Below are 24,668 nucleotides of genomic sequence, written 5' to 3'. Positions count from 1 at the left end.
ATATCCTCAGCTCAGAACAAGGGCCAAAGACATTTCTAATAGAATACTGAATACTGTTCCATCAGGGACTGAGGTTGATCTATCTTAGAGAGAGATGTTCCCCAATATTGGAACAAAATAGCTGTGTCTGACTCCCATTTTTCTTCTTTAGCTAAATCCAGAAAGAAGGAAGAAAGGAAGGGAGGGAGAGATGAAGAAAAAAAGGAGGGAGGGAGAAAGGTAGGGAAGAAGGAAGAAAGGAGGGAAGGAAGGAAAGGGGGAAAGAAGGAAGCAAAGAGGGAAGGAAGGAGGGAAGGAAGATGAGAAGGAAGGAAGGGAGGAGGGAAGGAAGGAAGGAGGGAAGGGGGTAAAGAAAGAGGGAAGGGAGGATGGAAGGAGGGAAGGAAGATGAGAAGCAAGGAGAGGAGGAAGAAAGGAAGGAAGGAAAGAAGAAAAGAGGGAAGGAAGATGAGAAAGAAGGAAAGAAGGAGGGAAGGGAGAAAGGAAGGAAAGAAGGAGGGAAGGGAGGAAGGACGGAAGGAGGGAGAAAGGAAGATGAGAAGGAAAGAAGGAGGGAAAGGAGGAAGGAAGGAGAGAGGGAGGAAGGGAGGAGGGAGGGACAAAGAAAGCAAAACTCAGAGATACTTTCCTGTTATCTAAAGTTGTAAAATCCAACAATCAGAGGCAGCACAATCAGAGGCTAGAAAGAGCCAACACCCCTCACCCCCACCAGCCTTTGTCCCCACACCTGCCACAGACTCCAGAAAGGAGCATAATAAATTATCCTCCAAAAAAATAGGGAAGGAAAATCCAGGCAGGAGATGACAAATAAACAAGGCTCCCAACTGCATCTCCACTTGCCCTTGGCCTTTTGATCCTTATACAACCCAAAGAGATAACTAGAAAGAAATTTGGTTCGTGACCAATTTTTGACATTTTTTGAAGTCCTAATTTAAGTCTTAACAGAGCTTCCATTCATGGATATGGAAAACAGTATTGCTGATGACGAAAACTAGAATCCTAGAAATCTCCACTGAGACATTTTAGAGTCTCTTCTGGTGTACTAAGTCCTGAGGGTAAAAACACCCCCATGCCCCCACCCACCGTGTAGAATTATTGTCCTCTCCCTCTGCAGTCCTAGCCAAGAACAGCATCCCCACAGGTAAGAGTGATTTACAAGTGATCTCACTTACGTTTCATTTCCGAATGCTCGAATTTGAAATGGGAAAGAAAGAAAAAGAAGACAGGAAACCACATCCTTTGTCCTCTCAGTATATAGACAGAGTCAGTCACGAACTGAACACAGATTTCGTGCTGATTGATGTGGGGACACCAGCCACAATGAGGAACTCGTTTCTGGCATCCTCTCTCTCAACTGTCATTTTTCTCCTGCTAATTCCAGAAGGTAAGACTGATTCTTGTCATTTCCCTTATAATCATGAATCAAAACCGAGCAGACTTTCATTGAACTTTTGATAATATTAGCTAAGAGTACTAAGAGGAGATTTTTTTTTCCCCCAAGCCTTAACATTCTTTCTTGGATTCTAAATATGTCTTTATTTTAGGAGGAAAAACATCCTTCTTTCTTCTTTACAACTTCTTCACAAAAGATATAGAACCACCAGTACTTATTGCTGTCAATTTGTAGCTTGAAAATTGCCAAAAAGGAGAAGGTAAAAACAAGCAAATAAACAAACAGCTCTTGAGTTAGGAAAATAAATACGACTTTTCAGGAAAGGAATAGTGTTGCCTCAGCCTTTCTTGCTGCAGAAGATGCACAGATTGTTTTAAAGGCAATTAAAACAAACCTGACCTAGACGCGCAAAACAAATCAGGAATGATTTGAATCTTTAACGTTATTTCTCTAGGCTAGTCTTAATAGATTAGGACATTGGGAATGTCCCCACATCGACTCTCTGGAAGTGCTGTAGTATTCTGTATTGAGCTAATTCTCTGGTGTACTAAGTAGTAACCAACAAGCCTAATTTTGTGCGAGCTGCACATGCGTCAGTTTGAAATGCTATAAAACCCATGGCATTATCACAAGAAGGGTAATAGCCCCTGGATAGCTCCAGATTTTCATTAAAAACCTCTTAGGAAGTGAGGACTACTCTGGGGCTAGGCTGAACTGCGCTGACAAGTGTGGAGCAGCAAAGCAAAGCATTGTCCCCAGGGCCTGTCAGATTTTGGAGGTGGGAGTGGTGGGCATGGGCTGATGCAACAACCTGTCTTACCAGAAATTCCCGAGGAAGTTCTCTGGTTTATCTTGCACAAAAAATGAGAGAAATTTTAAAAATAACAAGGTTATAGGACATTTAGGACTAAAAGATGGGCATAGTATAAGCATAGTATACTATAAGTATATGACTATGTTCAGGCATGTTAAATCCTCCACGACAGTGAAAACAGGGCAGATTAAAAATCCAATTATATTTTTCCTTCAAAGGAAACAACAAAAGCAACTTGCTCTGCTCTTCTTTGTTTCCTGTGGTGAGAGAGAGCTATGTGGGCCCATAAATGGAACAGACACTGAAAGCAAGTCTTGATGCTCTGGACCAGTGGTCTCAACCTCTCCTACTCATTAGAATACTCTGGAGGGCTTTTAAACCATACTGACATCCCTGCCCCTGCCCCAGAGATGCTAATTTATTTTGATTCTCGGTGGGGACTAAGAATTGCTAGTTTCTAAAAGCTTCTCACCTGCTCTAAACCCTACCCCTGACCCTTCTAGGAGCGGTTGGTTGCAGGAGATGTGGGCTTTTTTCCAAGGTGGTAAAAGTGCTCACCAAACACAGGACTCTGCAAAAGGGAGTATTCTATGGAGTTTACCATTTCTACAGCCCAGAAAGTCCAAAAATGCACCTTTGGAATCCATCTATACATATACACTCCAGGAAAAGTTGAGAAGTGTGTGAAGTTCTTTTGGTTTCTCTAGTTCCTTCTCCTTTTACTTCTAGAGCCTAGAATTTCCCCTTCCCAACTCCCTTCTGGAGATTAGAGCCCTCATGGTCACTCTCTTCCCCTTCCCTCACTCTCATCATTTACACTTTACAGTGAATTTGGCAATGAGTTAGTTTTAATAATGGAGTAACAGGCCCTGTGCCCTATTTAAGGAACCGCAAGTCTCAACCGATGGTCAGGAGAAACACTTTAGGAGAATCCAAGAACATCCAGTGTAGGAAGGGGGAGAGCTGAGAGTACATCACAAAGGCAAAAGATCCTCTCAACCAATGTGGATGGTTTGCCTGGTGTTTGGGTCTCGTTCCTAATAAGGAATCCAAACTCCTGGTCTAGCATCAAGGAAATTTGAGTAAGGCAGAGTTCTCTCCTTATAGCATCTTTTCTCCTCCCTCCCCCTACCTCATCGGAAAAGGGCTTAGATTAAACCATGTGGTTCAGTCTGGAGATTAAAGAGAAGCCTCAGGGGCAATAGATATTATTCTCTCAACTTACAAATGAGGAGAGTACAAATTTCAACAAACAGAAGTCTCACAATGACCAAAGAACTCATTGGTAGGGTCACAGCTAAAAGGTGTTCATATCAATTTGTAAGCTACTTGGTTTTTGCAAGGGCTTGAGGTGGAAAGAGCAGTTCTCAGGGTTCTAAAAGCCACTCTGCTTCCCCAGATTAATACTCAGCCTGAAAGGGGGAGGAGTGGGAGGGCACTCAAGGTTGTCATCATCACTAGCATCTCCTATAGCAACTGTTACTGGTATAGACCAACGCACAGTTGTCTGCCCTTTGTAAGCCCAAGGCTCAAGGTCAGTGGTTGCGACAGATCACCAGCCTGTTAATCCCCAGAACTGCCAATGGCATGGCTTCTGTGGGTGAACGAACAGGACCCTCTCAGAGAGTCCACTAGAAATGGGATTTATATTCAGATATCTGAACATCTATATGGAGAGTAGGGGTGGCAGGGAAGATGCTCTCATCCACACTTCCTCTCCAAGCAGGAAAAGCATGTCTGGTCTTCGAAATATGGTTCTAGAGAGAGCTCTGTGGGGTGGACACTGATGTGATTTGCCTTTTTCTTTTTAACAGATTTCTGTGAAAAAATTATTGGAGGAAATGAAGTGACTCCTCATTCAAGACCCTACATGGTGCTACTTAACGGAGACAAAATCTGTGCTGGGGCTTTGATTGCAGACAACTGGGTATTGACTGCAGCTCACTGTGTCATGTAAGTGCTTGGGTTTTAAAAAGAATGTTTGTGGAGATAATCCAATTTAGGTGAATATTAATAAAAAGAGTAAATCCCACTAAAGCCATGGAGGCTCACGTACTGCTTCACATTACGTACCTAAGTTTCTAGAAACTTATTTTCTTTACCCCAACAGAGAGTTAAGTCCAGATTTGACCCCAAAGAATCAGACCAATGGGGAAGCAGCATCCCCAAGTTCTTTCTGTAGGTCTCCTCTGGAGCCGATGGGTCAGGGTGCTGCAAGGCTTGGCTTCTGGTCTTAATTTCATGAGTGGGTAGAATTAGCCACAGTGTGGGAGGGTAAAACTTTGTGTCCCCTCAGGGCCCTGAGCGCAACTGTCCAGTAGAGAAATGTTTTCCTGTTTCCCTTAGTGAATTTCTCTGACACCTTCAGCCATCTCAACCCCTGTCAATCACCACCTTCAAACTTCTTCCAGGCCTGGTTTTTTCTCCACTCCCTAAATCAAGCCTCTGAACTTCAGCTGTCCAATATCATGGCCACTATCATATTGGCTATGTAAATTTATACGAGCCTATATAAATTTAAATTAAATTAAATTACAAATTTAGTTCTTTGGTCGCACAAGCCACATTTCAAGTCCTCAGTAGCCACCGTGGCTAATGGCTACCATATTGGACAGCACAGATTTATAGAACATTTCATCATCAAAGTACGCACACTGAAAGCACTGTTCTAAGGTATTAAGTGAGATTAATATCGGCTGGTGTAATGGAAAAACAGCAGTGCGAATATCTGGGTGGTGGTTTATGCTAGGTTGTGAATGATAATAGCCTTAATAATTATTACATCAGAGAGTATTTTGGTTTTATTAACCACAATGAACCTTATCATAGAGTAAGAAAAGAAAAACATCCTGGGCCCCACCTTTAGACCACCTTCTCCCCAAGATACACACACTCAATGTCATTCAAATAGGGTCCTCCACTAGGTAATCTATTTCTGAAAGGTTTCCCATTTAAGATGTTTGTTTTTTCTTACCAAGATCCCCTCAGTGCATTACTCTACAACTATCCAGTGACTTTTGCTTCTGTTTCTAGACTACTGAGACCTTTTTTTCTAGTAAGCCTGATTCTCTATCAATGCTTAAGGAGGGTCAGGTGGGTGCTGCACTAAAACCCCAAGAGAGATCTCAAGACTTGGCCTAGCTGCCATGGAATTCTCCTATTACTTGTTTCCAACGAACCTAGTTCAATTTGTTATAAATAAGCTGGTAATGATAATGATGATAATAAATTCATAAACATATTGCTTTTTATTCTTTAAAGTATACCTTTTTCTCCCTTCTGAGCCACAAACAGGTATTTCCATCGCAACCATATTGACAAATGGGACAATGAAGCTGATCAGTGCCTCGTATGCTCAGCTCCTGATTTAAAGAGTAAACCCAGTTAATAGCGTTGTGTCTGTTTTCAGGAACAGAAAGTCCGAAGTCATTCTTGGGGCTCACTCAAAAACCAAGAAAGAGCCAGAAAAACAGATCATGTTCGTTAAGAAAGAGTTTATCTCTCCATGCTATGACCCAGAAACACATGAGAGTGATCTTAAACTTCTACAGGTATGTCCCTTTGACTGTACTTTTGACTGACTTAAAAGTCATAGAACCTCCTACAACCTGGCCACCTACATGGAAACCTTTCCTTAATGCCCCTGTAGCTACAGACTATAGTTACATAAGGGGGTTCTTGGGAGTTGGGCTAGAATTTAAGTAAAAACGTGAATATTTTAATTATTTCATTCCGTAAACTCTTTATGCTTGTTTTCCAACAGCTGAACAAAAAAGCAACAATTAATAAAAATGTGGCTATCCTTCATCTCCCTAGAAAGGGGGATGACGTGAAACCAGGAACAGTGTGTCGAGTTGCAGGGTGGGGGAAGTATTCCAATAGGTCACCTGCATCTGATATCTTGAGAGAAGTCAATGTCACCGTCATAGATAGAAAAGTCTGCAATGATCCAAAGCACTACAATTTTAAACCTGTGATTGGACTGAATATGATTTGTGCCGGAAACCTCCGAGGTGGAAAAGACTCGTGCAATGTAAGTAAAATGAGATCCCACAGTTTAGCTATTGGATTAAGTCAGGCAGATATAGAAAACATCACGCTTAGTCTTATCATGGCATTGGCTTCTACAGAGTCCTAGTGCTTTTTGGAAAAAGCTTGATAAATCCCAGTCAAATAAATTAATGTTCTCATCTCAAGTGAGTTGTTCATCAAAAATAAGTTCAGGGGACAGCCTCATGGTGTAGCAGTTAAGTTCACCGGCTTCGCTTGAGCTGCCTGGGCTCGCCAGTTCAGATCCCAGGCGTGGACCTTTCCACCACTTATCAAGCCATGCTGTGGCTGGCATCCCACATGTAAAGTAGAGGAAGATGAGCACAGATGTTAGCCCAGGGTCAATCTTCAAAAAAAAAAAAAACAAGTTCATTGCTACTGCATGAGATGACCTACCACATCTTCTTGTTTTATATCAAAAACCACTAAGAATCAATGGTTTTTTTCTCATGTTTCATATTGACACATGTAGATCTAAATTTTAAAATGCGTAACACTCAGGAGAGCCAAAGTCAAGTTTCCTCCAGAGCCGTCAGTACCCTTTTGCCCATCACAGCACCTCCCAAAAATTCCCCCACCAGTTAACTGGGCAAGTCTGAAACTCCTATAATTCCCAAGCCTGACTGAGGATCTTAGGCTAGACCCCCATGGCTTCCTAGAGCCAAACTCAATCCCCAAGAATAACTTCCAAGCATAACTCATACCAGAGAATGTGTAAGCCTCCATACCAGAGTTCCTGGAGAAGGGATGTGACAGGACCCTGCTTAACAATAGAAATAGAAGGAACATGTTATAAATGTTTAAGCTCTGCGTACTGGCTTGTCATTTCTCACCTTTCCAAAAGACTCTATAGAGCCTTATCTGAAGAGAAGGAGTGCGCAGTGTACATGGTTTGGGAGTAATCAGACACTGAGAGATCCAGAGGTCTCTGCCCTTTCCAGGTGCTTGTCTAACATCAGCGTAATCTGAATGGACCAGCACAATGGAATGCCTTCAGGACTAAGGCTAGGCAAATCCCAGGAAAAGATGGCGTTTGTCTTCAGCACCCTTCCACTTTCTCTTCTTTGCTCTCCCTCACCCCTCCTCTCCTCTCATCCCCGAGTCCTGGCATTCAGGAACCCAGAACCTGTATGCTTTTGAAACCCACATGCAACATCCTGAGGCCACGACAGCATCCCAAGATGGCTGTCCCCCTCCCACCAGCCCCCTCTATCATCAAAGCTTACCAATTCGTTTCCGTTCTCTCAATGCCCAAGACTGCCTGGAATTGGCCCTTGATGAGTTAAATCTAAAGGACTAATTCTGAAATTTTCAGGCACTCTATTAGGCAGGAGAAATATACTCATCCAGGAGGACCCCAGCTTCTCACATGGGTCTTTACTTCATATACTCATAAGGCTAATTTTTGCCTGGAAAGGGAAAATCATTGGTGCCTTCCCATTGCTGGGATGGAGTTGGACCCTCAGAGCCTTGCATTTGCAGAGCTCTGTGTACATGCCTCAGTGGCCCTCCATCTGGCATTGCCAGTCTTCCCTAAAGCCGTAGCAGTGAAATGGCCAATCCAGACTCTAGACCTCCAACACCTTAACATATGCTGATTCTAGAGTTCCATGAGAGATTACAAGATCACACACTGGGTGACACAGTCAGAAAGACTAAAGCAACAACTTACAGGTAACTGAAGCTCTCTGCTATGGAATCAGTTAGCTCCGAAGTGTAATCACTGATTTCCGGGAGCTTCCATCTAGCATCGGATGCTCAAAGAAGACTTGGGGGAGCAGTTTCTGTCTATTTGAGAGGATGAAGGGAAAGGTTGCTCTGGTTTTGTTTCATTGGGAAGACAATTATCCACTGGAAAAACTAGAAAACATGGTTTTTACTCTTAGCCTCAGTGTCTCATCTCCATCGATTATTTTATCCCTTGAGTTATTAAGCATTTTGAAAAAATGACAAACAGGAGGGTTTAGTTTTTAAAGCAGAGAAACAGTCTCAAAATAGTGGGTAACATAATCAGTAATACAAGTTTCATTTCAATTTTCACAGGTTTATAAATAAATTGAGTAAGCCAATGTAAAAACATTAAAATATTCTCAAATATTTTATTTTTTTAAGCACTAATTTTCAATTAAGTCAAGGTTTATCTCAACTCCACATTAAATGAAATTTCTTTGTTCCACTAGCCGCTGTGTTTGATGCTCATCCCCATCACCCCTCTTGTTTTCCTCCAGGGAGATTCTGGAAGCCCGCTGATATGTGAGGGTACTTTCAGAGGTGTCACTGCCTTTGGCCTTCCAGGGAAATGTGGAGACCCTCGAGGACCTGGCATCTATAGTCTTCTCTCAAAAAAACACCTCAACTGGATAATTAAGACTATGCAGGGGGCAGTTTAGATAACTGTATTTCACTTTACTGCTGTCACTTCTTAATCTTATCATAAATAAAATCAGTTTGTGTGACTGTTCTCGTTTCTCTCCTATAACTTTAGTGGGTAGATCTCCACCAGCAAAGTGACGCAGAGTAAAATAGTGACCTCATGGATGATGCAAGGGGGAGATTAGGGGACCATTGTCACCAATGTCATCCACGTGTCAAGTGACATGCTAATTTTGCTTGAATTATTCACTTCACTCTCTCATTGGGACCCAGCAGGAGTGACACTAAGGTCAGTCCGTCTAGTAACAAATACAGTGAAGACCTCAGCAATTCTGCAGGAAACAAAAACAGCCAGTCTGGAGCATTTGGGTTAAAAGGAAACAAGTTCACCCTTCAAAGGCCATTGTTCCACATCAACATCTGCTATTCAGATTCACATGCAAGAACCTGAGTCTATGGGAGAAATAGAAACAGGAAATGCCTTAGAGTATTTTCCAAAGGCAGATGAGAAATAGAAATTAAAATTCTAGGGGATATAAATGGAGCATTTGGCCAGCTCAGAAAATTATGTAACAGAAAGTCAGCCTCCTTTCTCAGTAGTTTGCATTTAAGCCTTGGATTATCTAGGTGATTTCTTGGTTCTCCTTGTCTCTGACCCTGTGTAGGTCCAATCAACATGGTCGCTGCCATAGTAGGGAGTGAGTGTTGAATTGTGGCCAGAAAGTTTCCTTTGGAAAAAGCCCCCTGATGTTTATTCAGCATATTGAACTTAATGGATAGTCATCAGCCCAGTAGCCACTTCAAGATGTGATTATGCGAACAGATTCCTCTGATTCCCATCAGTTCCTTTAGGAGTATAAATTGTGTGTGTGAGTGTGTGTGTGTGTCTACCACACACACAATGTATATCCAAACCAAGAACGTACAACACTGAGACAGTATCTTAAAACAAAGGAAGAAGCAGAGCTTAAAGACTGACCAAAAGACTAGCATACTGGATTTCGACTACGGCTCACCAGACTCTTTAAAATTACCAGGCCCTGGCCCCACCTCTAGAAATTTTTATTTAATTGGTATTCAGTGGGACCCAGGACATAGCATTCTTTACATAAGCAGTGCAATGATTCTAACATGCAGCTAGAGATGAGAACCTCTATACTAGAAAGTAAGGCCTGGTGCTAATATCTAAAAGAGAAGCTCTAAAAAAGTCATTAGGATGATATTCTACATACCCACTATAATCCCTAATTCCTAGTTAGGATTTTAACAGCAATAAGAGGATGTAATATTCCCTACTGGCAACATTTGTTACAAGTTTTGAAGTCCACTTATGAAGTAGTGGTATGGAAACCTTGTTCACTGCTGGTGGAAGTGGTACAACTAGTACAACTTCTTAGGAAAACTGGCAGTGTCTATTAAAACTGAATGTACACACACCCTACGGCCTAACAGTTCCACTCCTGGCTATATACCAAACAGAAATGAGTGCTTGTTTCCACCAAAGATGTGGTTGAGAATGTGCATAGGAGCTTTATTCTTTAAAGTCAAAATTGAAAATAACTCAAATATCTATCCACAATAAAATGGACAAACAATGAAAAAGAACAAACTACAGTTACATGCAACAACATAATCTAATCTTACGCACTTAATGCTTAGTGAAAAAAGCCAGACAAACAAGAGCATATACTGTATGATTCCATTTATCTGAATGTTGACATAAGGTGAAACTACTCCATGGTGATAGAGGTCAGAATAATAGAGGGGTGTTGACTGGGAGTCTTTTAGGGTACCAGAAAAGTTCATATTTTGATCTGGATAGTGGTTACACACAGTTATCTATTCATAAATTAAAACTCATCAAGCTATACACTTAAGACTTATGTACTTTCCTGTATGTGAATTATCACTCAATAAAAATTTTAAATTACAAAACTAAAAAATCAGTTGTACAAAGGCTTCTGTTTTATGTGTTATCTATAAGTTCACTTTTTTTCTTTACTAAAACCATATCCCAGACTTCCCACCAAAATGAACAGCAGGTAAAAGATACATTGCTATCTTTCTTAAATGTGAGCCTGTTGTCACACACCAGTATTAACTGAGAGAAGTGATCTTTAGTAATGACATAGTGTCATAAGACTGTTAAGACAGAAGTACCCAGAACAGAATGATGGGGAACACTGGAAATGGTCTGATCATTTTGTTCATTTCCCTGCTAACTATTTTCTTATAGTTTATAGCTAATTAAGAAGAAGATGAAATTAAACCATTAGCTTAAAGACAAAGAATGTGTACTGCAGAAAAGTATAATATTTGCAGCTTTCGGTGACCTAAAAATTTTCTAAGGCAAGAATTACTAGCACTACCAAGCAGATTTTCTGAGTTAAAAAACAGAAAAAATAAAAGAATATATTGGCAAGTTAACACTAATTTGACAGGAGAGTCCTAACTCCCCTTGTATATACCATTCCACTTTTCGATTATTAAAGCTTTTGTTTTATTTTATGAGGGGTGGTTTTTGGTGGGGCAATGGGGGTTAGGGGAGTATGTATGTATTGGTAAAAAACATTTTATGACAAAGAAAACAAATCAATCAATATTGTTATCTGACATATGCAAAACATTCCAAGGGGCACTAAAAAGTCTATTATAGGGGGCCGGTCCGGTGGCGCAGTGGTTAAGTTCGCACGTTCCACTTCTCCGTGGCCCGGGGTTCACCAGTTCAGGTCCTGGGTGTGGACATGGCACTGCTTGGCATGCCATGCTGTGGTAGGCGTCCCACATAGAAAGTAGAGGAAGATGGGCACAGATGTTAGCTCAGGGCCAGTCTTCCTCAGCAAAAAGAGGAAGATTGGCAGTAGTTAGCTCAGGGCTAATCTTCCTCAAAAAAAAAAAGTCTATTATAAGCTCCCTCAACTCCTCAATTTAATTGTCCAGGGGAGAAATAAACACATGAAAACTAAAATAACCAAAGATTCACACAGTAATAAAACATTTAAAAAACAACTAGAATAGTATATTAATACCAAATAGGTGATATCAACTGATGCCAAGAGTTCAAACCCAGGTAACAGCATTTCAAAACACTTCCTGGAGACATTAGGACCTATGCAGCTAAGCAAAGGAAAGGCAGAGAGGAGCATGAATTCCAGACGAGAAGAAAAACTTCAACAAAGGCACCAAGGCAGGAAATCACAAGGCTTAGCCCAGGGCAAATGTAGGACATGAGTGGGAATTAATCTTAAAAAGACAGAACAGTGGACTGAAAAGCTTGAAGAAAGCTTAGCAGTTATCAAATCCTAATTCCTATTCTTGCAAATGTTGTGACACATTCAAGGTCACTTAGTCAGTTTATGGCAAAGCCAAGGCAAGAACAGTCCCCCAACTTCAGGTTCTGGGCTCAGGACTCCAGGGTTGAGGCCAAGGGGTTTAGGAAATAGAGAGTCATTGAGAGTTTATGAGCAGGGGACTGACAGGATCAGCACAGTGCTTTTAGAAATTTGACCCAGCAGTAGTGTGAGATCCATGAAGACTGAAGGCAGGAAAACCAGGTAGAAGACAATTATAACAGACTAGGCATCAGGTACTCAAGACATGACTGGTGTGAACAAAAGAAAAGAGAACAGGGATAAACTGAGAAAGCATGGAACAGAATAATCAGGAGATTCCCTGACAGGGGAGGATATCCTTGACCAGGATAAGGATGAGACCATGAAGAGGGAAAAGAGAGTCCTAAAGAGGAGCTCATTTTGAAAGGAAACAATATGGATGCTTAACACACTGCCTAGCAAATTATAGGATTTTAATCAACATTTTTCAAGTGAACAAGTTGTGTCTTTAAGGCATTGAGTTTGAGCTAAAGAGAGGGAAAGGATCTCAAACAGGAAATATCCAGAGGCAGACCAAAATAGATGGCAGGAGCTTGGGAGAAAAGTCAAGTGGGAAAGAGGTATTTAGAAATCTATGCTATACATACTATTCTGACTATAGCAGTGAAAATGCATCTCTAACAAGGAAGGGATAGAGAGAGAAGAATAATAAAAAGGAGGAGAAGGAGGAAAGTAGAGAGAGAAGAATGGAAGGTCAAAGACAATGTCTGGGAAACACAATGGGAGGAAGCAGAGCAAATAAAGTAACCAGAGAAAGAAGGTCAGGAGGACAGAAATTCACATCAGGAAAAACGTTTCATCTTGTTTGGTCCTGACAACAACTCCAAGGAGAAGGCAAGGCCAATATCATTCTCACTTAGAAACGAGGAAACTGAAGCTCAGAGGGGCAGAGTGGCTAGCAGCAATTCCACACACAGGCTGTGCCATCAGCTGCAGCAGAAAACACTCGGGTCTGGTCCGGACTCAACGCCAAGTGCAGTACTCTGCCTCTGTGGCCTGTGGGAAGAAGGAAACACAGCTCATGTTCCACAATACAGGTGCTATTGATGAGGACTAGGGAGCAACCTAAGGTGGGGCCACAAATCCCATCCCAGGATAAAGGGCTTCTTCGAAACCTGCCACCTTCAGAGCTGGCACTCCTACTGCGCCTTTGCTGTGGTAAACACCAGTCAGGGCTGACTCTGGGCAACATCCTAATGTGGCTGAGGTTTTGCTTCAGGGTTTCCTCTTCAGGGCTCTTCCCCTTTGTATTAGTCTCTAAGATGGCCATAACAAATTACCACAAACTACCCGGCTTGAAACAACTGAAATTTATTTTCTCACAGTTCCAGAGACCAGAAGTCCAAAATCAAGGATTTGGCAGGGCTAGCTCCCTCCGGAAGCTCTAGGGGAGATTCTGTTCCTTGCCTCTTCCAGCTTCTGGCAGCTGTTGGAAGTCCTAGATTTGTGGCCACATTACTCCAGTCTCTGCTTCCACGGTCACATTACCTCCTCTTCTGTGCGTCTGCTCTCCTCTGTGTGTCTCTTATAAGGACACTTGTCATTGGATTTTGGGCCCAGCTAGATAATCCAGGATGATTTTATCTCAAGATCTTTAACATAATTACATCTGCAAAGACCCTTTTTCCAAATAAGGTCATATTCACAAGTTCCAGGAATTTGACGTGGATATCTTTCGGGGGACCATTTTTTAGCCCACCACACCCCTCATACCCCACATCATCATTAGTTCTATGTTCTCGAATTCACCAACACCCAGGAATTGCCATTGCTGTGCTCCTGCCACCCACCCCATCCTTCTTCCTATCCTCCCCCAAAGTCAACCCCTTGGGACCTAGGTTTCAAGAAACTAATCGATAAACTGATGCAACTTATTGGAAAAGGACCCAAAAAGCTCTCCCACACAGCACACATGAGTCTTACTTATGGAATTCTAGAGACAATACCCTCTTTCTGTTATCTAACTGAATAATGATCAAACCGAAAAATGTTTGGTCATTTCTCAAAGAACATTCTGTGGAAAACAGTTCTATATGAGGTTAATAGGTATTAAAAATGAAAAGAGTGCGTAATATTCATATTAATTTGGGAGCTCCAGGCTAAGAAAATTAAACAGGATTCCTTATTTCAACACTGCTATATGCATTACAAATATTTGGGAGAAGGGGCTATAACAGGCAGCATTTCTGAAACTTATGTGGCCAGAGTCCTTTTGACTTGAGCCTCTCAGCGACTAGTGTTCCTTGGAAAATACTTTGCAAAACCTATCCTAACCCAACAGTGACTTTAACAATCAAAACTTCAGGCCAGAGTAGGGGAAGTGGACTCCATGAAAAGAGACTTGGGCTGGGAGAATGGAGGGAAGGAGGGAGATTGGATAAGTTTTTGAATGGGTAGGTATTGGAGGGCACAACTAAAATCAAACTACGTGGGTGGTCACCTCCTCCTAGGACCAGTACTGCTTACAACTCAACTGAGAGCTAGAATTGCAGAAATAATCTTGTGCTCTGACACAGGATTCTCAGAAGCAAGTACTGCATATACCCTATTCCACTCCCAAAGGAGAAGTATCTTCAACACTTGGGGCTTTTTCCATCTACACACATCACTCCCAATGCTCTCACTCATGCGCACACGCACACACACACACATATAGAGAAGCATCCCCAAGGGACCCTGGGTGTGTCAGCACCTTAAAAAGTTTACGTTGCATACATTGATACATTGCAGCCCCCTTATTTTAAAGGTGAAGAGAAAATTTAAGAATATCAAATGCCTTGCCCAAGATCACATCGCTAATAAGTGGCAGAGCCAGAAGTAGAATCAAATTCAATGCTCTAACCATTTAGACCACACTCTAATCCCACAGCAAAGAAGAATCTCTTTTTCTATAAGAGGCCACTGTCCATTATTTTTTTTAAAAATTAAGGCAATATAAATGAAAAGCAACTTAATTTAGTTAGGATAAATATAAAACATTACACTAATGCTTTTAAATTAAACTGAAGGAAAATCTATTCAATAAATATAACAGGTGATAAACATGCTGTCATTCTTTATTATGATGTGTTAAGATGAAAAAGAAGGAAGAAGACAAAATGGAGAAAGGAATAGCAGAGGAAAAAAATCCCAAATCTTTTCCAATGCAGGCTTTGAAAAATACCTCAACTTAAAAAATGGACAGCTACTTCTGGAACTTGTTAGGAAAATGGTGTTTGGATTGGAAGCAAAGGTGTTCTTGGAATACTTTCCTCACATCAGTGACAATCTTAACTTACTAGGTAGTGGGAAATGCCATCTTTATCTCAAAGGTCATCTTTTAGGACTTATGGTCTGAGACTCCAACAATATTGTCACTGGAAACATTGAAAGTTTTGTTTTCTTTATGCAGGTACAATCAATCATAAATGAGACCATGTATTGATGCAAGTGCTATGGACTGATGAAACCAAGTCAAAGGCCAGATCTTGCCTATAGACTAGAAAGATACCTATTCCTGTTTCAAAGCTCAGAAATTACAACTCTTTGGGGGTGAGGAAACAATGATGTGTTGTTTTTCTTCTGTAGTCAGGTGGGCGAGGCCTCTTTAACTGAAATTTTCCCCCAGAGAATCATGACTGTGGCTAACAGGGTGAGACTTAGTAAAGACATGACCATGATCTAGAATACCTTTTTTCCAAACTTTTGACCACAACCCACAATCAAAACTATATTTTACACAGAGACCCCATATATAGGCACATATACGTACTGCATAACTATGACAAAAGTTTCACAAAATAATACCTACTTCTCTATTTTTTCCATTCTATACTATTCTATTTCATTTTTTTTAATGCAGATGTTGACTCATTACATCCATGATCCAATGGGCCGCAACCCCCAATTTGAAGACCCTCATCAAGATCTGTCACTAAGGTATACGTCAAGACAGCTGTCCTTGAGCCACAATGGAAACATTGACTCACAGTGAAAACACATGGAACTCAATACCCTAGCAGTCCCCTGCCATATGGCATGCTCCCTGAAGTGTATTCATGGAAAAAGTACCTCAAGATGCTCCCAAACAAAAGATTTCCCAAATGTGTTTGAGAAACACTGAATGCTATAACCCCCTCTTGGAGATTTACAATACTCATAATTTATCAAAGGCTTTGAGACATCCTTAGGAAAGAAAAACTTGCTATTTAACCAGGAATTTTCAAACTTCTCAGACCACATAACATATATTTGTATAACAAACATCCTACTAAACAACTTTGGGAAATATTGCATATAGAAGAAACCACGGGGTTAGAGATGAAAATTAGTGTCTAAGTGCTCAAAAGTAACTGCATCTCCTCCAACCATAAATATTTCAAGAGAAGGAGAAAAGGTCAAATGTACTATTTGGAATTCTGTCTGGTATCAATGAAAAAAATTCACAAGGCATTAAAACTAAAGAACTAAAGATCTCTGTTAAGGCCAGAGAAACAAGGAAACGTACCTGATAAGTTCAATCTTTATTCCAAGCAACAGCAAATTGATTTGAGTATCTATCAGACTCCCTCACCTAGCTGAAGGGTCTACCTAGCTGCTGGAATTGCAATTTTGTAAAGAATTGGGTTGAAGGCTTGATTTAAAATATTTTTCTAGTCAGAAAAAGTCCAGTGAATTGCATGTCTTATGATTAAAAATACACAAAGGATCAACTCATGCTCCTCCAACACTCATGCCTGGCCATCAAAGTGGCTCTGTCAAGAGCTGCCTGTATTTTTACTTACCAAGTCACATAGTATAAAAGCTTAAGGATATAAAGGGCGTTCTGAAGCTAACCAGAGGTCCAACCAGACTGACCAACAGAAGCAAGAAGCCTTTCTGTTGCCAAATAACATTCTCAGAATCTCCAAAGAGAGTCAGAGCATTATCACTATCTAATATTGTATATATTTGGGTTTTTGTCTGTTTCTTCCCACAAAAGTATAGGCTCCATGAAGGCAAGGATATTGTCTGTCTTGTTCACCTGTGTAACACCCCAAAAAGTGCCTGGCACATAGTAGATACTTGATAAATAAATGTTAGATAAATAAACTCCACAGATTGACCAGGAGACAAGTTCAGTGGAAAGAAGATAGGATATGTTCTTAGAGATCAAGAGATTGGATGCCAGTGCTCTGTTCCTTCATTAACCATAACACCTGTCTTCCTATTTCCCAGGGCTGGGTGGAAGGAGATACCTACTAACCCCTGAACCTCTTTAACAGTCCAGATTGCACCCAAGAGGATTTAAGACCCTTGGGGACAAGGTCTCATCTTGTTCCCCATAATGGGGGATTGCTCTCAAGAAATACTCAGTAAATGTTTACAGAACTACACTGAGAAAGAACAGTTGTTAGCCTTGAAAGTGCAGAGGCTCACCAGACCTCATGACCTTTAGTGGCCTCCCCACACAGAACAATGTCTCACCCTCTTCATATTTCCTTATCTCCCAAGCATTCTAGCACTGCTGGTTCTTCTCCAAAACAAGGAAAGATGAGTTATGATGGTAACTTCACAGTTCAAAAACACAGTTCAAAAACTTTTCATGATTGTCACTGCATCATCCATACATGTGTGCAAGGAGAAGAAGACACATCAATGATGAATGACAGTGATGAATAATCTTAGTGAAATTCAGAAACACTCATCTATACACCCCCTGAGGTGTGGTGGGTGTAGGCCTTTTTCCTATGATGAAATATATACTTAAAAGAACCAAAAGAAGAAAATCTTTCATTCAGGGCTTTTCTCATAAATGACAGTTCCCATTGCTATAGCTACATTTAACTCACCTATTTACTTACCAAAAAATCCACCTGACTTGGCCAGAGCAGGACAGGCCCACACAGTCACATCATTCCTAGGAGTACCTTGGCCAGTTGCAATCTCCTTTGTCTTAGGTAGCCAAATTAGGGAACAAATCTGTAATAATAACCCAAAAAATAAAGAATTACGGCAATTCCTGATTCATTACAAATATATTTCAAACTGATTCTAGGCAGTATGCTCTGTCCATATCCATCCTCCAGTCCACAGCTGGGGCTAGGGTGTTAAGGGAATTACATCAGTTCTAGGAAGGTTTATCCCAACGTAACAAAGGGCTATATACAAATAGTCTTAGGTGCAATAAATCTACGAATTTAAGTGGATGATGATCATTGTCCAGGCATAGTCGGACCACTGTCAAGTTTCACAGTCAAAGTAGTGCTGAGAAAGAAGGGAAATGAGGGGAAAAAAAGAGGATACACAAGTTAAATTAACTTTAGACTCACATATGAAAGTTTTACCAAAAGAAACTTCCAAGAACTGAAATCCTCATGGACTCAGCAGGTATAAAGAGGCGTGTTTAGGTCCTATGCTCTATCATAAATTATTTTCACAAGATTCTAGAAGACCAGAATGAAGGCAAACTCCAGAGGAGACATTTACCTGGGAGTTTGTGCTTGGGGTCTGGATGCTCCGCCAAGTATTTATGTCCAAGATGTGTAAGTGTCCATCCTTCATTCCTCCTCCAACAGCAAGAACTGCAGACTGCCAGGGACACCAATTCATGGCCTTTAAAGTTCCAAATAGTCACACAGACAGGTCAGCCTTGGAGGAGGTGAACTTGTGAACGTGATGAATTCAGGCAGGCAGAAGTTCCAGAGGTCTGCACCCATCGCAGCTCTCCTGGACGTCTCTGACCCAAAGGCAGGAGCAGCTGCACTCTCAAGAGATTACTCCTGGGGGACTAGAAATTACCTACTAGATGCCTTCCTCAAATTTTGGTAACAATTGGAAACATTTTAAACATAGAAAAATCACACAATTATATGTTTGAAAAACTACATTCAACACATCCTATGGGGCAAAATCTGCTGCCGGAGTAGTTGACATGTGTCCTTAGAATCTGGTTATGAAATGAAACCTTTCTCTGGTTTGTCTACCTGTGTCTTTAGGTTCCAGGTCAGAGAAGAGACTAGAAGACAAAACAGAGCTATACATGATTGCTCACAACTCAAAAAGTCTCATGCATTTCAACTCCTAATACAATTCAGAAAATGAAACTGCTTTTTATTTACTTATCTATTTGTAAATTATTATAGTTAATTCTGAAAAATAGGACTTAGTATTGCACATTTATATTGATAACTACAATGACCAGAAACAATAGTTTTAAAGAAAATTTTAACAACTGTTTCAGTTATATTTATCTGTATATCCTTATCAATCATCTCGGTAACAATTCTCACTATTTCATATTATCTATATGTAAAAATATTTTATAAAGTACTAAACATAGTGTACACATTTTTATTTTCCTGTTGTTTTTCACTTATTATATAAACAGTTTTTCATGTTTAACATATTTTTCATGATTAAGATTTTTAATAATCCCATAATATTCCATTACGGTATTGTACTCTAATTTTTGTTCTAATGCTGGACTCAGGTTGATTTCTTACTTATTTTGGTTTGGTTTGCATTGGGTTGAGTTGAAGTTTTTGGAGAGGAGAGGATTTGTTTGTTGTTGTTTTTTACGTGTTTTGTTTTAACTGTTTGAGGGGGTTTGTTCTGCACTTCTTTTTTTTTCATCTTTTTTTTTTAGGTAACATTGGTTTGTAACATTACATAAATTTCAGGTGTAAATCATCATATTTTTATTTCTGTGTAGACTTCATCATGTTCACCACCCAAAGACCAATTACCATCCATCACTGCACACATTCGCCCTATCACTCCTTTCATCCTCCCCCATCCCCTTTTCCCTTCTGGTAACTACCAATCTAGTCTCTGTATCTATGTGTTTGTTGTTTTTATCTTCTACTTATGAGTGAAATCATATGGTATTTGACTTTCTCCATCTGCCTTATTTCACTTAGAAATGTCATGTTGTCCATCCATGTTGTCACAAATGGCAAGATTTCATCTTTTTATGGCTAAATAGCATTCCAATGTGTATATATATATATCACATCTACTTTAACTATTCATCCACTGATGGGCACTTAGGTTGTTTCCAAGTCTTGGCTATTGTGAATAATGCTGCAATGAACAAAGGGGTGCAAATATCTTTTCGTATTTGTGTTTTCATGTTCTTTGGATAAATACCCAGAAGTGGAATAGCTGGATCATACGGTAGTTCTATTCTTAATTTTTTAAGGAATCTCCATACTGTTTTCCATAGAGGCTGCACCAGTTGGCATTCCCACCAGCAGTGTATGAGGATTCTCTTTTCTCCACATCCTCTCCAACACTTCTTATTTCTTATCTTGTTAATTATAGCCATTCTGATGGGCGTGAGGTGATATCTCATTGTAGTTTTGATTTGCGTTTACCTAATAATTAGTGATGTTGAACATCTTTTCATGTGCCTTTTGGTCATCTGTATATCTTCTTTGGAAAAATGTTCAGATCCTTTGCCCATTTTTTAATTGGGTTGTTTGTTTTTTTGTTGTTGAACTGTATGAGTTCTTTATATATTTTGGATATTAACCCCTTATCAGATAGATGGTTTATAAATAACTTCTCCCAATTTTTAGGTTGTCTTTTCATTTTGTTGATGGTTTCCTTTCCTGTGCAGAAGGTTTTTAGTCTGATGTAGTCCCATTTGTTCATTTTTTCTTTTGTTTCCCTTCCCTGGTGAGACATGGTATTCAGAAAGATACTGCTAAGACCAATGTCAAAGAGTGTACTGACTATGTTTTCTTCTAGAAGTTTTATGGTTTCAGGTCTTAAATTCAATTCTTTAATCCATTTTTAGTCAATTTTATAAGATAATGGTCTACTTTCATTCTTTTGCATGTGGCTGTCCAGTTTTCCCAACACCATTTATTGAAGAGATTTTCCTTCTCCCTTGTATGTTCTTGTATGTTCTCCCTTGTCAAAAATTACTTGTGCATAGATGTGGGTTTTATTTCTGGGCTCTTGATTCTGTTCCATGGATCTGTGTGTCTGTTTTTGTGCCAGTACCATGCTGTTTTGATTACTATAGCTTTGTAGTATATTTTGAAATCAAGGAGTGTGATACCTCCAGCTTTGTTCTTTTTTCACAGGATTCCTTTGACTACTCAGGGCCTTTTGTCATTCCATACAAATTTTAGGATTCTTTGTTCTATTCCCGTAAAAAATGTTATTGGGACTTTGACAGGGATTTTCGTTGTTTTTCATGTGTTCTAAGTGTTTGCTTTTGTAAAGAACACTATAATTAATATATTCTGGCATATGTCTTTTGTTTCTGACAACTGATTTTTTAGGTAATTCCAAGCTTCAGAACTATTGACATAAAGTTTTCCAAATAATTGTAACTTTTTACAACAACAGCATCAAATGAGTACACTAATTTCATCCTGACTTAAAGGCTACTTGGAGATAAAAATTAAATCGCCTATCCCACATGTCCTTCTAGAACTTTGCCCATTTCCTCCATCAATAGATAGAATCTCATTCCCCTTCCTTTGAATCTGAGGAACTTGTGACTTGCAACCAACAGCAGCAAAAATAACACTGCAAGACTTCTGAAAACTAGGTTATAAAAGGTTATGCCACTTTCACCTTGCTCTCTGAAGCACTGGCTCTATTGCCCTGAACCACAAAGTTCAACCGTCTTAAGGCTGCCATGTTGTGAGGAAGCCCAAACTAGTCCAAACAATGTGGAGAAGCTCTGAGACTACACGAAGAGGGAAGGATGCCTGGCCAGCCAACACTGCTCCAGTGCCCAGCACTTTTAGCTTCAGCCACTGCCTAACTACAACCACATGAGAAACCCTGAGCCAGAACTGCTCAGACCAGCCTTTCCCAAAGAAACCATAAAAGATAATAAAATGATTGCTATTTTAAGCCACTAAGTTTTGGGGTAATTTGTTACATGGCAATAGGTAATCAACATAGATATCATGAGTAGAAATCTTAGACAATGAAATACGGCTATAATTCACACAAGAAAGACAATGAAGAACTCTGATCAGCCAACCTACATTCAAAGTAAAGACCTTGGCCTTGTATTGTGAATAAACATACAATTTAAAGTTTTCAGTCAAAATAAAATATTTACAATATGTATGTATCATTTCCTACCCGCCTTAATTGTCTTTTTCAAATTATCATTTAGCTACATACCACTGACTGGGCTGGATAAGACGGCTACTTCAGTAAACGCAAAATTTCGCATAGAATTTCAAGAGGCTCAGAAGTCCCCCTGAGCCCATGGCCCCGTTTTACCATGTGATGAATATCAGTATTTTTTATATTTATTAGTAATAATTTTTTTAAATACCCTACTTCCAATTAGCTTTTACTATAAACAAGTTGTTTTGGAAAAACTAGAAGCTCCATCTTGAGAGGAATCACACAGACGTCAACCTCTGAAGTCCACTCCTGCTGTACCAATTGGCTAGACAGTGGTGAGTGTGAAGAGACACATACTGGTGACCATTACTGTGATTCCCTAGGGATTAGCTGCCGTGAGGCTTGGCTTGCTCAGGTTTCCAGAAACTCTCTCTTAGCTCAATTCATTGTATTTCTGACAACAAGCCATTTAAGAAGGTAACTTGTTTTGTTTGGCTTTTTGTTTTGCTTTATTTTTGCTTTTTTATTTTGTTTGCAGACAGAATATTTTACATACATTTCTCCTAGATTTTTTTCAAGTCATTAGTAATGGTAATTTGGACCTAAAATCATTCTCAAGGTCTGTGGACATTAAAAACCACAAGCTAAAGCTATTGGGCCAGTACTACACAGTAGCAGTAGGCACTGTATATTCTACCCTATATCAGGAAATTTTATGATAACTTTTAAGGTCTTATTCTAATAAATCTGTTTGTAGTTAATAAAGTAGAATGATTTCCTTGCTTTACGAGTGAAAAATATTCTAAGACTATGTTAAGGCCAAGACATACATCTATGACACCAAAGGAAGGAAAGTATGGACTTTTTTTTTTTTTACTAGAAATAAGAATTTAAAACACAGAGAAATAAGAAATTATTATGCAGAGTGTGGTAGAGTATTGGTTTAACTCTATCGCACCTTCCCTCTCTCTTCCGGAAATGGGTCTCCTTTCTTGGGTGTGAGCTCATGACCCAGGCCTGGCAGTCAGTGTGCCCATCTCTCTGGTCACAATTATCAAATGAAAGATGCGAATGCAACCAAAGCCAGACCAGAGTCCTGCCTAGGACTTTTCTACCAGAGTTATAAGGAACAATGTTTTCTTATCAGCTCCTATCTGGGAGAGTCTGAATGTGAAGCTGTCAAGAACCATCTTGCCCACAAAATGGAGTCTGAATGAAGAATGAAACTAAACGGAGACAAGCAGAGCCAAGAGCTAAAGAAACAGGATTCTAATGACATTATTTAAGACCGTGGATCCAGCCAATATTTGAAAGAGCTGTATGTACCCAGGATTCCTCAGTTACACGAGAAAATATATTTACTATTTTGCTTAAGCTCAAGCTTGACTTTAGTGTCAGTCACTTACAACCAAAAAAATCTGACACATGGGGAGTATAAATAGGGTTGTCTTCCAGGAGAGTGATGGCAAAATCCAAAACAAATTCTGGGGGAAGCAAATCTCCAAATATTGGCTTAATGATTTGTTTTTATGTGTGAAGGAGATCTACTGGCCTCAGAGTAAAGGGAAACCGAGAAACTGTGGGATTTCTTACCTTGACTGCCGTAGGTTGGGGTATGACTTTGAGTGGTTGACCCTGTGCACTCACACCTGGATCATGGGGCCATATGGTCAGCAGTCCATCGCTACAGCCACTGGAAAGCAGCCTGCCATCAAGTGACCACTTCAGAGCACACACGGCTTGCTTGTGGTGAAGTGTTCCAACATGATGCTGGGCTACCCGAACATCGTGGTGATAAACACGGCCCAGTCTCGACCCACTGCACAGAGGAAAGGGGCAGCTTTATGACAGAAAACTTGAGCCCCAATACTACATAGACATTTGAAAATGTGAAGGAAAACATAGTTCAAACTACTGAAAGACCCCTTAGGAAAGATTCAAAAGACAGTAGGCATTCCTTGGGTTAATGAGGATAGAGTATTCTGGCTCGGTGATTCTTTTCACAAGTCAAATAGATTTGTCTGGCAGAGTTTCAAATCTGGATATCGAGAAGATATCCTTTGATAGATGTCTATAATGACTTTAACATGATGCAGGCAGCCACGGAAAAGATAAATTTAGAAGATTACCAGATTTTCTCAGGTATTAGTGTATGTGCTGGACCTAGGAAATATTACTTTTCTGGAATTCAGAATATTTCATATTATCTCAATGAATGGTTTTAGTGTGTGTGTGTATATATATATATATATATATATATACACACACACACACACTTATAGTAAAATGTTAGACATAGAAATTTATTATTTCCTTTTTCTATTGATCCATAGATCCACTATTAGTTTTGCTAATGCTGCTAATATCTGAAAAGAGTACGAAGCTATCTGAATGTCACAGCAAACCGCAATGATTCAAAGTCAGTGGATAACATCTCTGCTCACTCTCAATGATTTGGATCCAAACAATAAAGATCCTGTCACTCTGTCAAAGATAATGAACTCTTTCCGAACTAATTTAATTTTCTCCAAGGAGCAAGTAAATGACTGCCTATAATTCTTTCTGAAATTTCTCAAAGTTC

The 24,668-nt window shown here is 40.0% G+C and overlaps 2 protein-coding genes across 3 annotated transcripts in view; one reads left to right on the top strand and one right to left on the bottom strand.

Moving 5' to 3' along the window:
* Positions 1 to 1,302: 1,302 nt before the first annotated feature.
* GZMA (granzyme A) lies at positions 1,303 to 8,718 on the top strand. Its single transcript, XM_046672158.1, has 5 exons — positions 1,303 to 1,384; positions 4,022 to 4,160; positions 5,617 to 5,758; positions 5,971 to 6,240; positions 8,486 to 8,718. The coding sequence occupies exons 1-5, from the start codon at positions 1,321 to 1,323 to the stop codon at positions 8,645 to 8,647; spliced, it is 777 nt and encodes a 258-aa protein (XP_046528114.1). The 5' UTR covers positions 1,303 to 1,320; the 3' UTR covers positions 8,648 to 8,718.
* Positions 8,719 to 11,513: 2,795 nt separating this feature from the next.
* Positions 11,514 to 24,668, bottom strand: part of CDC20B (cell division cycle 20B) — a 55,589-nt gene continuing 42,434 nt past the window's right edge. Inside the window, exons 9-12 of one of the 2 annotated variants that reach the window (XM_046670934.1) lie at positions 23,681 to 23,906; positions 18,470 to 18,595; positions 17,845 to 17,962; positions 11,514 to 13,018 (exon numbers count right to left, since the gene is read on the bottom strand). In XM_046670934.1, the coding sequence (XP_046526890.1) occupies positions 12,918 to 13,018; positions 17,845 to 17,962; positions 18,470 to 18,595; positions 23,681 to 23,906 (571 nt within the window). In that variant the 3' untranslated portion in view covers positions 11,514 to 12,917. The remainder of the gene's footprint in view (positions 13,019 to 17,844; positions 17,963 to 18,469; positions 18,596 to 23,680; positions 23,907 to 24,668) is intronic. The other variant, XM_046670935.1, reaches the window with a different exon arrangement.

This window comes from Equus quagga, chromosome 9 (genome assembly GCF_021613505.1).
Source record: "Equus quagga isolate Etosha38 chromosome 9, UCLA_HA_Equagga_1.0, whole genome shotgun sequence".
In the NCBI taxonomy this organism is placed as follows: Eukaryota; Metazoa; Chordata; class Mammalia; order Perissodactyla; family Equidae; genus Equus; species Equus quagga.
The sequence above is the reverse complement of the archived record's forward strand: the minus strand, read 5'-3'. Positions and strand labels throughout refer to the sequence as shown.